At 40.0% G+C, this 17843-nt stretch overlaps 1 protein-coding gene across 1 annotated transcript in view; it reads left to right on the top strand.

Annotated features, from left to right (window-relative positions):
- Positions 1–7505: 7505 nt before the first annotated feature.
- LOC102178713 (fibronectin type III domain containing protein 3C1-like) overlaps positions 7506–17843 on the top strand; it is a 30098-nt gene continuing 19760 nt past the window's right edge. Inside the window, exons 1-4 of the mRNA XM_018043617.1 lie at positions 7506–7586; positions 9584–9703; positions 10006–10081; positions 13633–13709. Coding sequence (XP_017899106.1) covers positions 7506–7586; positions 9584–9703; positions 10006–10081; positions 13633–13709 — 354 coding nt within the window. The remainder of the gene's footprint in view (positions 7587–9583; positions 9704–10005; positions 10082–13632; positions 13710–17843) is intronic.

The raw sequence follows: 17843 nt of genomic DNA, 5'->3' as shown, positions 1-17843 counted from the left end.
TATTTCTTTGCATTGTTCACTGAAGAAGCCTTTCATATCTCTCCTTGCTATTCTTTGGAACTCTGCATTCAGAAGAATATATCTTTCCTTTCCTCCTTTGCCTTTTCCTTCTCTTCTTTTCTCAGTAGGCCTTTTTGTAAGGCCTCCTCAGACAACCATTTTGCCTTTTTGCATTTCTTTTTCTTGGGGATTGTTTTGCTAACCACCTCCTGTACAATGTTTTGAACTTCCATCATAGTTCTCTAGCACTCTGTCTTCCAGATCTAATCCTTTTAATCTATTTATCACTTCCACTGTATAATCATATGGGATTTTATTTAGATCATATCTGAATGGCCTAGTGGTTTCCTCTATTTTCTTCAATGTAAGTCTGAATTTTTCAGTAAGCAGCTCATGAACTGAGCCAGTCAGCTCTAGGTCTTATTTTTGCTGACTGTATAGAGCATTTCAGCTGCAAAGAATATAATCAGTCTGACTTCCATATTGACCATCTGGTGATGTCCATGTGTAGAGTCATCTCTTGTGTTATTAGAAGAGAGTGTTTGGTATGACCAGTGTGTTCTCTTGGCAAAACTCTGTTAGCCTTTGCCCTGCTTCATTTTGTACTCTAAGGCCAAACTTGCCTGTTTCTCCAGGTATCTCTTGATTTCCTTGAATTTGCCAAGGCTAGATTTATGGCCCAGGATGTGATCTATCCTGGAGACAGTTCTGCGTGCACTTGAGAAAAAGGTAAAATTCATTGTTTTGGGGTGAAATGTCCTATAGATATCAATTAGATCTAGCTGGTCTATTGTATCATTTAAAGTTTGTGTTTCCTTTTTGATTTCCTGTTTAGTTGATCTATCCATAGGTGTGAGTGGGGTATTAAAGTCTCCCAGTATTATTGTGTTATGGTTAATTTCCCCTTTCATACTTGTTAACATTTGTCTTACATATTGCAGTGCTCCTATGTTGGGTGCATATATATTTATAATTGTTATATCTTCTTCTTGGATTGATCCTTTGATCATTATGTCATGTCCTTCTTTATCTCTTTTCACAGCCTTTGTTTTAAAGTATTTTATCTGGTATGAGTATTACTACTCCTGCTTTGTTTTGGCCTCTATTTGCATGGAATATCTTTTCCCAGCCCTTCACTTTCAGTCTATAAGTGTCCCTTGTTTCGAGGTGGGTCTCCTGTAGGCAACATATATAGAGGTCTTTTTTTTTTTTAATCCATTCAGCCAGTCTGTGTCTTTTGCTTGGGGCATTGGGTACAGTAATCTGGGCTGTAGGTTATTTTCTTTCATCACTTTAAGTATGTCTTGCCATTCCCTCCTGGCCTGAAGAGTTTCTATTGAAAGATCAGCTCTTATCCTTATGGGAATCCCCTTGTGTGTTATTTGTTGCTTTTCCCTTGCAGCTTTTAATCTTTGTTCTTTGTGTTGATCTCTGTTAATTTGATTAATATGTGTCTTGGGGTGTTTTGCCTTGGGTTGGGGTCTGCCCTGGTGGCTCAGAGATTAAACCCTCTGCCTGCAATGTGGGAGACCTGGGTTTGATCCGTGGGTCTGAAAGATTCCCTGGAGAAGGAAATGGCAGCCCACTCCAGTATCTTGCCTGGAGAATCCCATGGACGGCAGAGCCTGGTGGGCTACAGTCCATGGGGTCACAAAGAGTCAGAAACCACTGAGTGACTTCATTTTCTTTCTTTCTTTCTTTATCTTGTTTGGGATTCTCTGGGTTTCTTGGACTTGGGTGATTATTTCCTTCCCCATTTTAGGGAAGTTTTCAACTATTATCTCCTCAAGTATTTTCTCATGTTCTTTCTTTTTGTCTTCTTCTGGGATTCCTATGATTCGAATGTTGGGGCATTTAACATTGTCAGAGGTCTCTGAGATTGTCCTCATTTCTTTTAATTCGTTTTTCTTTTTTCTTCTCTGTTTCATTTATTTCTGCCATTCTATCTTCTACCTCACTTATCCTATCTTCTACCTCCGTTATTCTACTGTTGGTTCCCTCCAGAGTGTTTTTGATCTCATTTATTGCATTATTCATTATATATTGACTCTTTTTTATTTCTTCTAGGTCCTTGTTAAATCTTTCTTGCATCTTCTCAATCCTTGTCTCCAGGCTCTTTATCTGTAACTCCAGTTTGTTTTCAAGATTTTGGATCATTTTCACTATCATTATTCAGGATTCTTTATCAGGTAGATTCCCTATCTCTTCCTCTTTTGTTTGGTTTGGTGGGCATTTATCTTGTTCTTTTACCTGATGGGTATTTCTCTGCCTTTTCATCATGTTTATATTGGTGTGTTTGGGGTGGCCTTTCTGTATTCTGGCAGTTTGTGGGGTTCTCTTTATTGTGGAGTTTCCTCGCTGTGGGTGGGGTTGGATGGGTCGTTTGTCAAGGTTTTCTGGTTAGGGAAGCTTGTGTCTGTGTTCTGGTGAGTGGAGCTGGATTTCTTCTTTCTGGACTGTAATGAAGTGTCCAGTAATGAATTATGAGATGTCAGTGGGTTTGGTGTGACTTTGGGCAGCCTGAATATTGAAGTTCAGGGCTATATTCCTGTGTTGCTGGAGAATTTGCATGGTATGTCTTGCTCTGAAACTTGTTGGCCCTTTGGTGGTGCTTGGTTTCAGTGTAGGTATGGAGGCGTTTGATGAGTTCCTGTCAATTAATGTTCCCTGGTGTCAGGAGTTCTCTGGTGTTCTCAGGTTTTGGACTTAAGCCTCCTGACTCTAATTTTCAGTCTTATTCTTACGGTAGCCTCAAGACTTCTCCATCTATACAGCACCATTGATAAAACATCTAGGTTAAAGATGAAAGTTTCTCCACAGTGAGGGACACCCGGAGAGGTACACAGAATTACATGGAGAAGAGAAGAGGGAGGAGGGAGATAGAGGTGACCAGGATGAAGTGAGGTGGAATCAAAAGAGGAGAGAGAAAGCTAGCCAGTAATCAATTCCCTATGTACTCTTTACAGTTAGGAACACTCAGAGAGGTTCACAGAGTTACATAGAGAAGAGAATAGGGAGGAGGGAGACAAAGGTGGCCAGGAGGATAAAGGGGGGAATCAAAAGGAGAGAGACAGATCCAACCAGTAATCAGTTTCCTAAGTGTTCTCCACCGTCCAGAACACACACAGAGATTCACAGAGTTGGGTAGAGAAGAGAAGGGGGAGGGAGGAGATAGAGGTGACCTGGTGGAGGAAAAAGAGTCCAAAGTGGGAGGGAGCAGTCAAGCCAGTAATCTCACTCCCAAGTAGAAATAGGTACTGAAGATTGGATTCTTAAAGGTACAAAATTGATAACAAATATGAAAAAGCAAAGATTGAAAATCTAGAGTAGAGGTTGGATTCTCAAAAATACAATATTAAAGAAAAAAGTAATAAAAATTATAAAATATATATATATGAATTTTGTTTAAAAAATAGAGTCTTTTTGCACAGTAATAGTAAGTAATAAAAGTGAAAATTAAAGGAGTAATAGAGGACTTAAAAATAGTTTTTTTTTAATTAAAAAAATTATAATAGTAAAAATATATCTAGGACTCTCTCCAGTGTTGTTGTGGAGAGTGTGGGGTCAGTTCATTTTCAGATAGTTCCTTGATCCAGCTTATACTTCTCAAGATCTATAGGCCCCTTCCTATGCAGTCGGTGCTAACTACAGGGTTTTGGTCTATTGCACCTGTCACTTCCAAGGCTGTTCCTTCTGTTTGTTTTAGCTTCCTCTGTTTGCTGGTCTCTTCAGTATCTAATTTCTGCCCTGATACAAGGGGGCGGTGGTGGACATTTCTTTAGGCTCATTTGTTCAGTCGTGTTGTGGGGAGGGAGGAACACTGCAAATAAATAACACTGGTGTATGTGCGCAGTGTCTTCACCACACTGGGTTTGCCCCTACTCACAGCATGTGTGCTTTCCCTGTCTACACTGCTTAGGCTCTAGGTTGCTTTGCCAGGAAATGTCTGAGGCCAGTTCTGGGTTGTATGCACTTCCCAGGTCTATGCTGCTCAGATTCAGGTACTCAGGTACTCCACAAAGGTGCAGACTTGGTTGGGCCTGCATTTTGTGTCCTTCCCAGGTCCAAGCAGCTCAGGTGACCAGGAGCTTGGCGAGTGCAGTCACTGCGACTTATCGCTTCCCCCGTCCCTGCTGCTCGGTTTTCTGGGTGTACAACTGGCGCGCCTTCTCAGGTGTGCCGTGTGTCTCTTCTGGGGAGCTAATCTCTGTCTGAGACCCTCCCGGTAGATGTCAACCATCCAGAATCCCAAGTCTTGGTTAGCAACAAAGCCTGTTTGCAGTTTGGTAGATGATGCCCCTCTGTGGCAGTGATTGCTCCCTTCTGGCTCTGGCTGCCCTTGCCTGCCTGTCTCAGGCGGGGGATGGGCCAGTCCACAGCCAGCTAGCTCTGCTCAGTCCTTTGTTCTGTGAGCAGGACTGGTGGTGTCTTAGGTTGGGGCTTTTCACGGGATAGCTATCCCACAGTCTGGTTTGCTATCTCAAGTTAGTTCCCTCAGATTGCCCTTGGGGCATTCAGGCCCAGTTCTTACCCTAAGCAAGGCAGCCTGAGCCTTCCTGCCCAGTCCCCACTTGCTAGTGGCAGATGCTGGTGTCTACACTGTTTCTCTGCTGGGAGTTATTGTTGGGCACATAATCTGTGGGGTTTAATTATTTATTTATTTTTCCTCCTGGTTATGTTGGTTTTAGAAAAGGCAGAGGAACCAGAGATCAAATTGCCAACATCTGCTGGATCATGGAAAAAGCAAGAGAGTTCCAGAAAACATCTATTTCTGCTTTATTGATTATGCCAAAGCCTTTGACTGTGTGGATCCCAATAAACTGTGGGAAATTCTGAAAGAGATGGGAATACCAGACCACCTGACCTGCCTCTTGAGAAACCTATATGCAGGTCAGGAAGCAACAGTTAGAACTGGACATAGAACAGCAGACTGGTTCCAAATAGGAAAAGGAGTATGTCAAGGCTGTATATTGTCACCCTGCTTATTTAACTTATATGCAGGGTACATCATGAGAAACACTGGACTGGAAGAAACACAAGCTGGAATCAAGATTGCCAGGAGAAATATCAATAACCTCAGATATGCAGATGACACCACCCTTATGGCAGAAAGTGAAGAACTAAAAAGCCTCTTGATGAAAGTGAAAGAGGAGAGTGAAAAAGTTGGCTTAAAGCTCAGCATTCAGAAAACGAAGATCATGGCATCTGGTCCCATCACTTCATGGGAAATAAATGGGGAAACAGTGGAAACTGAAATACTGAAATACTTGAAACAATCTATCTAAATGGGGCATTTAATCATCTGTAACATTGACTTATTAACAAATAAGAATACTTAAAACATTTATACGTTAGGGAATCTAATTCCAATAAATTTTAGTTTCAAAGTAATTGAAACTCCCTTCTCAATTTTTACTGAGAGATAGTTATCCATCTGCTTAGAATCTGTTAATGAATGGATGTCACCCAAGATTGACTCAATGATTAAATTAATCCTAGGTCTAAATTGGTGCAGAGCTATAGCAAAGATAAAGAGGTGAATAACAAACTCTCTTAATACGACATACCCTGGGCACCAATAATTGTAAGTTCTAGTGGAAATAAACAGTAAGGAATGGGAGGATATATATATATATATATATATATATATATATATACATATATATATATATATATATATGCACACACACACACACACATACACACACACACATACACACACACACACACATAAATAGTTTGTTGCCAGTCTCCATTTTTTAAATGTCATTGTAGGTTGTTTTAAATCTTGATCAATCTCATCATTAAAATGGCCTAAGAAAACAATTACTAGTCATGAATGAAACAAATTTTTGGCTATACATGTTGATGTATGGCAGAAACCAACACAATATTGTAACAAAAATTACCCTTCAATTAAAAATAAATTGTTTTAAAAAGTCAAACCGATCCAGATTTTGACATGTTACATGAATACAATGATATCATAGCTAACATGAAAAAAAACAATAAATTAGTCTAAGGTGCTTTTCACAGTTGAGTAGTATTTAAAACATTAAGTTTGTAACTATTTCTTATAATCCTAAGCTAAGAGAATATATGCATTTTCCTGCTAGATGCATTCCATACTTCTTTAAATCTTTCATTTTTGAAAAGCTATATTCACAAGTAAAAAGTATCCAAAGACTGCATTAAAAAAAAAAAAACTTGGTAAGGAAATGATGTAAGCAGTGACTAGAATTATGACATAGTGAAAATTCTTTTGCATCAGTAGTTACCACGGAGATGTAGAACCACAGCAACACACTTCATTTGGAGACCTGCCTAGCTCCAAGAGGTTTCTTCTTGAGTATCCTCTTTCTCCACCTTCAAAAACATATTTTTCTTTCTGATTTTTGTCCAGGTGTATATGGACCCAAGGATCTGGACTGTTACACCATATTTTATCACTTGGTTCCATCTACACATGCAGTATTTGAACCTGGAAAGTATTCTAAGTTTAAAGGTTTGGATTTAAAGCTTTGAGCTATACTTAAGGTACTTGATTTTAGTATCTGAAACAGTTAAGATAAATATGTGTGGTCCTATCATTTTAAAAGGGATCTAGTTAATTTTTAAAGCTATTTGGCAGTTATCATAGATTGGAAATTAACTGAACTTGATCTGAGTGAATCAAATGACCAATAACTTGTTTAAATCATTCTTCACACTGTAAAATGAAGCTATCTTTATTTAATGAGTGAAGAGTGGACACTCAAAGCTCTACTCTTAACTTTCGATTTTTTCATTTATGAAAACAAATGATTATTTTGAAATGTAGCCATGAAACAATTTCAGTTAAGTAAATATTTCTGGAGAGAAAAATTATTTGATGGATTTTCCTAGGAATATTTCATCAGGTTTTGTCATTTAAAATCACTCAGCCATTAGAAAGAATACATTTGAATCAGTTCCAATGAGGTGGATGAATCTGGAGCCTATTATACAGAGTGAAGTAAGCCAGAAAGAAAAACGCCAATACAGTATACTAAGGAATATATATGGAATTTAGAAAGATGGTAATGATAACCCTGTATGCGAGACAGCAAAAGAGACACAGATGTATAGAACAGTCTTATGGACTCTGTGGGAGAGGGCGGGCATGGGATGATTTGGGAGAATGGCATTGAAACATGTATAATATCATATATGAAATGAATCACCAGTCCAGGTTCGATGCATGATACTGGATGCTTGGGGCTGGTGCACTGAGACAACCCAGAGGGATGGTACAGAGAGGAAGGAGAGAGGGGGGTTCAGGATGGGGAACACGTGTATACCTGTGGTGGATTCATGTTGATGTATGGCAAAACCAATACAATATTGTAAAGTAATTAACCTGCAATTAAAATAAATAAATTTATATTAAAAAATAAAATAAAATCACTGTGATGTAATTTGATTAATCTAAGTTTTCACTCCCTTTTTAGAAACATCACTTTTTGTGAAAGCCAAACTTTTTAGACATGACTGAACATGGGCTTGCATCTACTCTTACTGAAATGCCTCTTTTAACTCCACTGATCAATGGAGATCCTATACATCAGGTAAGGGTAGTTTTGCTTTTTTTTTTTTTTTTCATTAAAACTGTTCAAATTTTTATTGAATTCAGTATTAGCTTTTATTTGGAAAAACTATGTCACTTTTAATGATTTGTCACTTATCTTGTAAGTTTTTAGTCTTTTTATCAACATCTACTTATCTTCTTCTTAAAACTGCTTGAATGATATTTAACCTCCTTTTGGGTGGATTTAGATTCTTTTGTAGCCTCCACTGGCAGGCTCAGAAGTCCTGGCAATGTGTCTCAAAATTATATGGCCCAGAGTTTATTCTGTTGAATGATTTTAAATATGACTCTAAAGTAGATTCAATTTCCTTCATACTCATTCATAGCTGTAAGTCCAACTTGCTAATATTTAAAAGTATCATTTTGAGCAACAATGACATCTACCCACAGACTTGGTCTCCAGAAAGAAAGAGGGTGTGATTTGGATTTAGCATTTACCCATTTAAGATAATCTATTGAAGAAAAGCCTTATCTACATATGTAATCTAATTTCAGACTTAAATTTAAGAAAGTAGGGGAAACCACTACACCATTCAGGTATGACCTAAATCAAATCCCTTTTGATTATACAGTGGAAGTGAGAAATAGATTTAAGGGACTAGATCTGATAGACAGAGTGCCTGATGAACTATGGACAGAGGTTCGTGACATTGTATAGGAGACAGGGATCAAGACCATCCCCAAGAAGAAGAAATGTAAAAAAGCAAAATGGCTGTCTGAGGAGGCCTTACAAGTAGCTGTGAAAAGCAGAGAAGTGAAAAGCAAAGGAGAAAAGGAAAGCTATACCCATTTGAATGCAGAGTTCCCAAGAATAGCAAGGAGAGATAAGAAAGCCCTCCTTAGTGACCAGTGCAAAGAAATAAAGGAAAACAATACAATGGGAAAGACTAGAGATCTCTTCAAGAAAATTAGGGATACCAAGGGAAGGTTTCATGCAAAGATGGGCTCAGTAAAGGACAGAAATGGTAGGGACCTAACAGAAGGAGAAGATATGAGAAGAGATGGCAAGAATATACAGAAGAACTGTACAAGAAATATCTTCACGACCCAGATAATCACAATGGTGTGATCACTCACCTAGAGCCAGGCATCCTGGAATGTGAAGTCAAGTGGGCCTTAGGAAGCATCACTATGAATAAAGCTAGTGGAGGTGATGGAATTCCAGTTGAGCTATTTGACATCCTAAAAGATGATGCTGTGAAAGTGCTGACTCAATATGTCAGCAAATTTGGAAAACTCAGCAGTAGCCACACGACTGGAAAAGGTCAGTTTTCATTCCAATCCCAAAGAAAGGCAATGCCAAAGAATGCTCAAAGTACCACACAAATTCACTCATCTCACACACTAGCAAAGTAATGCTCAAAATTCTCCAATCCAGGCTTCAGAAATACGTGAACTGTGAACTTTCAGATGTTCAAGCTGGTTTTAGAAAAGCCAGAGGAACCAGAGATCAAATTGCCAACATCCACTGGATCAAAAAAGCAAGAGAGCTCCAGAAAAATTTCTATTTCTGCTTTATTGACTATGCCAAAGCCTTTGTGTGGATCACAATAAACAGTGGAAAATTCTTCAAGAGATGGGAATACCAGACCACCTGACTTTGGCCACGTGATGGGAAGAACTGACTCACTGGAAAATACCCTGATGCTGGGAAAGATTAAAGGTGGGAGGAGGAAGGGACGACAGAGGATAAGATGGTTGGATCACTGACCCGATGAACATGAGTTTGAGTAAACTCTGGGGGTTGGTGATGGACAGGGCAGCCTGGCGTGCTGCAGTCCATGGTGTCGCAGAGAGTCGGACATGACCGAGCGACTGAACTGAACTGAACTGAATGTGAAAAGGTCTCTGTTTTTCTTCAGAGCTTAAAAAAAATGAGCAAATATTGTACTTCTAGCTTATCATTTTGACATCACCATGTCAAAAGCAGCCAGCATAAAAATGACCTTATTAAAATTAAAATTACTTTTTTACTAGATGGAGAGTTATCTGGATACCACTGTTGGAACACAGTGTACTACTAATTATTCACAAATGATGACTCATCCCAAGAGATATACCAGATGGCCTTCTTGTCCTCAATACTGGGTACAACAAGTATGTCTGAATTTTTCCTTCAGATAAGTTTAGTTTTCTGTTTTTTTATTTTTTTGCAGATTTTTTTTTTTGAGGGGTGGAATTTGGTTCCTCCATCTCAATATACCTATTTCCTATTATCCTATTATATTAAGTTTTACTTGGGTGAGGGAGGACCTCCTCTTACTTAGTGCCTAGTTGTACTCTACTCCTTGAGCATTTTCGACCCCAATTAGTGATTTTGAATATTTTTTCAAAAAGATAATAATGATTTTTTCATAGATTAATAGAAAATATGCCATTAAAGAATGGTTTGTTTCTAGATTATATTGGTGCACGTTAACCCTGGGGAGATCCTCACCATCAAGTCCAATGATGGGAGCATTCAAAATATTCAAGGTCAGTAAAAGTATGTATGTTGTTTGATATCAAATAGAGGTGAATTTAAATATTGGTGTGAGATGATTTTACTAGTAATCTAATTCCCTAATATCCTTTTTTTGCTTGAGCCATATTGAGTGCTCTTAAGTTTATATACTCCTCATCAGTTCAGTTCAGTTCGGTTCAGTCGCTCAGACATGTCCAACTCTTTGCAACCCCATGAATCACAGCACAGCGGGCCTCCCTGTCCATCACCAACACCCAGAGTTCACTAAGACTCACGTCCATTGAGTCAGTGATGCCATTCAGCCATCTCATCCTCTGTCATCCCCTTCTCCTCCTGCCCCCAATCCCTCCCAGCATCAGAGTCTTTTCCAATGAGTCAACTCTTCACATGAGGTGGCCAAAGTACTGGAGTTTCAGCTTCAGCATCATTTCCTCCAAAGAAATCCCAGGGCTAATCTCCTTCAGAATGGACTGGCTGGATCTCCTCATAGGAGCATAATATCAACAGAACAACCAGGACTCATCTTGCTGGTGTTACTACAAACCTTCATGTAAAGTATTTATAAAAATTAACAATTAATTAAGAATTCCATTTGAAAAGGTCCAGATTTGGGAACTATTCAAAGCCTTTGACTGTATGAACCACAATAAACTGTAGAAAATTCTGAAAGAGATGGGAATACCAGACCCCCTGACCTGCCTCTTGAGAAACCTGTATGCAGGTCAGGAAGCAACAGTTGGAACTGGACGTGGAACAACAGACTGGTTCCAAATAGGAAAAGGAGTACATCAAGGTTGTATATTGTCACAAGTTGGAATCAAGATTGCCGGGAGAAATATCAATAATGTCAGATATGCAGATGACACCACCTTTATGACAGAAAGGGAAGAGGAACTAAAAAGCCTCTTAATGAAAAAGTTGGCTTAAAGCTCAACATTCAGAAAACTAAGATCATGGCATCTGGTCCCATCACTTCATGGGAAATAGATGGGAAACAGTGGAAACAGTGGCAGACTTTATTTTGGGGGGCTCCAAAATCACTGAGATCAGCCCTGGTATTTCTTTGGAAGGAATGATGCTAAAACTGAAACTCCGGTACTTTGGCCACCTCATGCGAAGAGTTGATTCTTTGGAAAAGACTCTGATGCTGGGAGGGATTGGGGGCAGGAGAAGAAAGGGTCAAGGCTATGGTTTTTCCAGTGGTCATGTATGGATGTGAGAGTTGGACTATGAAGAAAGCTTAGTGCACAATAATTGATGCTTTTGAACTGTGGTGTTCAAGAGAAGACTCTTGAGAGTCCCTTGGACTGAAAGGAGATCCAACTAGTCCATCTTAAAGGAGATCGGTCCTGGGTGTTCTTTGGAAGATTGATGCTGAAGCTGAAACTGCAATATTTTGGCCACCTCATGCGAAGAGTTGACTCATTGGAAAAGACTCTGATGCTGGAAGGGATTGGGGACAGGAGGAGAAGCAGACGGCAGAGGATGAGATGGCTGGATGGCATCACCAACTCGATGGACATGAGTTTGCGTGAACTCCGGGAGTTGGTGATGGACAGGGAGGCCTGGCATGCTGTGATTCATGGGGTCGCAAAGAGTCGGACATGACTCAGTGACTGATCTGAATTGAACAACCACTGATAGTTTTAGACTATCCTCTGATAGGAGACTGGTGAGTGCTTCAGACAACTCATTCATTCATACATTCAACAAGTATTTCATTAATGCCTAGCCTATTCCAGCACTAAGCTAAGTCGCTTCAGTCATGTCCAACTCTTTGTGACCTTATGGATTGTAGCCCACCAGGCTCCTCTGTCCATGAGATTCTCCAGGCAAGAGTACTGGAGTGAGTTGCCATACCCTCTTCCAGAGGATCTTCCCTAACCAGGGATCGAACCTGCTTCTGCGACTCCTGCATTACAGGCAGATTGTTCACTACTGAGCCACCTAGGAAGCCCATTCCAGCACTACACTAAACATTTAAGATAGAAAAATGTATAAAAATGGGGAAATTATTTATATATAACTATTAAAAGTTTGATATCTATATACATGTGTATATAGCAAATGTGCAGCATACAGAATTATTTCAGTAGTAGTACAAAGTTAATAAATATTTACTTCATTTAAGATTTATTACTGGGGATTCCCTGGTGGCTCAGTAGTAATGAGTCTGCCTGCCAATGCTGGAGACAGATTTGATCCCTGGCCCCAGAGGATCCCACATGCCACAGGGCAACTAAGCCCATGCACCACAACTACTGAACCTGTGCTCTAGAGCTCGTGCGCTGCAGCTACTGAAGTCTGCACACCCTAGACCTTGTGCTCAAGAGAAGCAACCACAATGAGAAGCCCACACACCTCAATTAGAGAGTAGTCCTTGCTTGCTATAACTAGAGAAAAGCCTGCACAGCAACAAAGACCCAGCACAGATAAAATAAATAAATAAGTAATAATAATAACTTTTTTAAAAGATTTACTACTAATTATTTCAAAGTGCAGTGATTGTTTCTGTTTTTATGCCAATTATTTTGCATCTGAAGGTGATTTTGAGCCATGTCTCAAAATGCTTTGAAACATCATTTAGCATTGGGTTCCATATGGCTGCTATATACAGTTTACCATAAACTCATCTTTATTATTTTCCCCCTTATTAACAGCTAATTACCATTCTAGGCCTTGAAAAAAAAGCCACATATACTTTTACAACTAAGCACTAATTGTGATAATTTCAGATAAACAAAAGAATGATGACATATAAATGCCTCTATTCTGTGTTGTATTTTTATTTCCTATGTAGTGTGTCTTTAAGATAGTAAGAATACCTAGTATAAATATAAGGCATCACATGAGTAGCATTGGGTCCTTTATGTTATGTTGTTCCTCCCAAATTATTTCACTTTGCTAATATTAGTTAAAAGCCTTCATGTTAAAATTGATTTAAGTTTTTTATATAATATCACTATAAAACATATTTTATGATACAGAGTAAAGCTTCTATTATTCAACATACAACTATGATAGGTGAGTAAAATGGGTAAGTAAAAGACAATTATGTGTATGTGCTAAGTCACTTCAGTCATGTCCGACTCTTTGCGACCCTATGGACTGTAACCCACCAGGCTCTTCTGTCCATGGGTTTCTCCAGGCAAGAATACTGGAGTGGATTGCCATGCCCTCCTCCATGGGATCTTCCCAACCCAGGGATCAAACCCATGTCTCCTGTGTCTCCTACATTGGCAGGCAGATTCTTTACCACTGGAACCACCTGAAAAGTGCAAAAACAATTATACTGGAAGTAAATACACTAGCTGTGTATTTGGCCAAAATTTTTATGATATAAATTTCACCCAATCCCCATTAGGTGCCTTGGTTATTTTTCATCATTGTGATGAATTTGTATTGATTTATCTACATTCCTACCTAGTCTCCTATGTAAGTAAACAAAATACAGTTTCAAAATGGCTGACTTGTTAACACTGGGAACTAGTTTCCACTGTGCAAAGTTAAATGGATTTTTTTTAATTTATTTAAAATTTTATTAATAATAATTCTCTTTTAGGACCTGCTGATGTACCTTTGATGTCACCAAGTGGTACTTTGCCACCAATATATCTTCCTCCTGGTTACATGTCTCAGGTATACTACTGTAGCTTTCTTTGGTATTTAGCACTAGGCCATCAATTAACAGTTCTTTGTACATTACTGTATGATAAGAGAAATTCTAGAATACCATTTATTTATTCAATTTATTGTTATCATGAATCCTAAAAAGCAATTGCAGTGATGTTTAACCAAACCTCCCTAGCTCAGTTCAGTTCAGTTGCTCAGTCATGTCTGACTCTTTGTGACCCCATGAACCACAGCATTCCAGGCCTCCCTATCTGTCACCAACTCCCGGAGTTTACCCAAACTCATGTCCTGTGAGTCAGAGATGCCATCCAACCATCTCATCCTCTGTCATCCCCTTCTACTTCGGCCCTCAATCTTTCCCAGCATCAGGGTCTTTTCAAGTGAGTCAGCTCTTCGCATCAGGTGGCCAAAGTATTGGAGTTTCAGCTTCAAAATCATTCCTTCCAATGAACACCAGGGACTGATCTCCTTTAGGATGGACAGATTGGACCTCCTTGCAGTCCAAGGGACTCTCAAGAGTCTTCTCCAACACCACAGTTCAAAAGCATCAATTATTCTGCACTAAGCTTTCTTTATAGTCCAACACTCACATCCATACATGACCACTGGAAAAAGCATAGCCTTGACTGGATGGACCTTTGTTGGTAAAGAAATGTCTCTGCTTTTTAATATGTTGTTTAGGTTCATCATAAACTTCCTTCCAAGGAGTAAGCTTTTATGGATGCAACCACCATCTGCAGTGATTTTGGAGCCCCCCAAAATAAAGTCTGACACTGTTTCCACTGTTTCCCAGTCTATTTGCCATGAAGTGATGGGACCGGATGCCATGATCTTAGTTTTCTGAATATTGAGCATTTAGCCAACTTTTTCACTCTCCTCTTTCACTTTCATCAAGAGGCTCTTTAGTTCTTCTTCACTTTCTGCCACAAGGGTGGTGTCATCTGCATATCTAAGGTTATTGATATTTCTCCCGGCAATCTTGATTCCACCTTGACCTTCCTCCAGGCCAGCATTTCACATGATGTACTCTACATATAAGTTAAATAAGCAGGGTGACAGTATACAGCCTTAACGTACTCCTTTTCCTATTTGGAACCAGTCTGCTGTTCCATATCCAGTTCAAACTGTTGCTTCCTGACCTGCATACAGGTTTCTCAAGAGGCAGGTCAGGGGGTCTGGTATTCCCATCTCTTCCAGAATTTTCCAGAGTTTATTAGAATCCATACAGTCAAAGGCTTTCGCATAGTCAATAAAGCAGAAATAGATGTTTTCTGGAACTCTCTTGCTTTTTCCATGATCCAGCAGATGTTGGCAATTTGACCTCTGGTTCCTCTGCCTTTTCTAAAACCAGCTTGAACATCTGGAAGTTCACCGTTCACGTATTTCTGAAGCTTCGCTTGGAGAATTTTAAGCATTACTTTGCTAGCATGGGAGATGAATGCAATTGTGTGGTAGTTTGAGCATTCTTTGGCATTGCCTTTCTTTGGGATTAGAATGAAAACTGACCTTTTCCAGTCCTGTGGCCACTGCTGAGTTTTCCAAATTTGCTGACATTTTGAGTGCAGAACTTTCACAGCATCATCTTTCAGGATTTGAAATCGCTCAACTGGAATTCCGTCACCTCCACTAGCTTTGTTCGTAGTGATCCTTCCTAAGGCCCATTTGACTTCATATTCCAGGATGTCTGGCTCTAGGTGTGTGATCACACCATCGTGATTATCTGGGCCATGAAGATCTTTCTTGTACAGTTTTCTGTATATTCTTGCCATCTCTTCTCAATATCTTCTGCTTCTGTTATGCCCCTACCATTTCTGTCCTTTACTGAGCCTATCTTTGCATGAAATGTTCCTTTGGTATCTCTAATTTTCTTGAAGAGATCTCTAGTCTTTCCCATTCTATTTCTTTGCACTGGTCACTGAGGAAGGCTTTCTTATCTCTCCTTGCTATTCTTTGGAACTCTGGATTCAAATGTATATAGCTTTCCTTTTCTCCTTTGCTTTTCACTTCTCTTCTTCTCACAGCTATTTGTAAGGCCTCCTCAGACAGCCATTTTGCTTTTTTACATTTCTTCTTCTTGGGGATAGTCTTGATCCCAGTCTCCTGTGCAATGTCATGAACCTCTGTCCATAGTTCATCAGGCATTCTGTCTATCAGATCTAGTCCCTTAAATCTATTTCTCACTTCCACTGTATAATCAAAAGGCATTTGATTTAGGTCATACCTGAATGGTATAGTTGTTTTCCCAACTTTCTTCAATTTATGTCTGAATATGGTAATAAGGAGTTCATGATCTGAGCCACTGGAGAAGGCAATGGCACCCCACTCCAGTACTCTTGCCTGGCAAATCCCATGGGTGGAGGAGCCTGGTGGGCTGCAGTCCATAGGGTTGCTAAGAGTCAGACACGACTGAGCAACTTCCCTTTCACTTTTCACTTTCATGCATTGGAGAAGGAAATGGCAACCCACTCCAGTGTTCTTGCCTGGAGAATCCCAGGGACGGGGGAGCCTAGTGGGCTGCCGTCTATGGGGTCACACAGAGTCGGACACGACTGAAGTGACTTAGCAGCAGCAGCAGATCTGAGCCACAATCAGTTCCTAGTCTTGTTTTTGCTGACTGTATAGAGCATCTCCATCTTTGGCTGCAAAGAATATAATCAATCTGATTTCGGTGTTGGCCATCTGGTGATGTCCATGTGTAGAGTCTTCTCTTGTGTTGTTGGAAGAGTGTGTTTGCTATGACCAGTGTGTTCTCTTGGCAGAACTCGATTAGCCTTTGCCCTGCTTCATTCTGTACTCCAAGGTCAAATTTGCCTTTTACTCCAGGTGTTTCTTGACTTCCTACTTTTGCATTCCAGTCCCCTATAATGAAAAAGACATCTTTTTTGGATGTTAGTTCTAAAAGGTCTTGTAGGTCTTCACAGAACCGTTCAACTTAAGCTTCTTCAGCGTTACTGGTCAGAGCATAGACTTGGATTACTGTGATATTGAATGGTTTGCTGCTCTTGGAAACGAACAGAGATCATTCTGTCATTTTTGAGATTGCATCCAAGTACTGCATTTCAGACTCTTTTGTTGACTATGATGGCTACTCCATTTCTTCTAAGGGATTCTTGCCCACTGTAGTAGATATAATCGTCATCTGAGTTAAATTCACCCATTCCAGTCCATCTTAGTTCACTGATTCCTAGGATGCCGATGTTCATTCTTGCCATCTCCTGTTTGACCACTGCCAATTCGCCTTGATTCATGGACCTGACATTCCAGGTTCCTATGCAATATTGCTCTTTACAGCATCGGACCTTGCTTCTATCACCAGTCACATCCACAGCTGGATGTGGTTTTTGCTTTGGCTCCATCCCTTCATTCTTTCTAGAGTTATTTCTCCACTGATCTCCAGTAACATATTGGGCACCTACCGACCTGGGGAGTTCATCTTTCAGTGCCCTATCTTTTTGCCTTTTCATACTGTTCATGGGATTCTCAAGGCAAGAATACTGAAGTGGTTTGCCATCCCCTTCTCCAGTGGACCACTTTCTGTCAGACCTCTCCACCATGACCCGTCTGTCTTGGGTGACCCCACACAGCATGGCTTAGTTTCATTGAGTTAGACAAGGCTGTGGTCCGTGTGATCAGATTGGCTAGTTGTCTGTGACTGTGGTTTCAGTCTATCTGCCCTCTGAAGCCCTCTCTCAGAGTCTACAGTCTTACTTGGGTTTCTCTTACCTTGGACATGGGGTATCTCTTCACAGCTGCTCTAGCAAAGCACAACCACTGCTCCTTACCTTGGACGTTGGATATCTCCTCACAGCCGCCACTCCTGACCCTGGATGCGGGGTAGCTCCTCTCGGCTGCCACTCCTGACCTTGGACGTGTGGTAGCTCCTCTCAGCCACCACTCCTGATCATGACCGCTCTCTAGACTGTCTTGTAAATAATGCCTTATTCATCTAATAAATTTGGATCTCTTCATATTCATTAATACTTCATTGTTTTTGTTTGTTTCTATATATTTTAACCAGTCTTAATTATCTATTACAATTGCTACTGTAAAGGCTTCTGACAGTTGTGGGCATTATTCCCTAAAATTACTTAGTATTTTTAGTTCAGTAGTATTTCATTGTCAGTTGTCAGACTACAAGGG

Source organism: Capra hircus (genome assembly GCF_001704415.2).
Source record: "Capra hircus breed San Clemente chromosome X unlocalized genomic scaffold, ASM170441v1, whole genome shotgun sequence".
Classification (NCBI taxonomy): Eukaryota; Metazoa; Chordata; class Mammalia; order Artiodactyla; family Bovidae; genus Capra; species Capra hircus.
The sequence above is the reverse complement of the archived record's forward strand: the minus strand, read 5'-3'. Positions and strand labels throughout refer to the sequence as shown.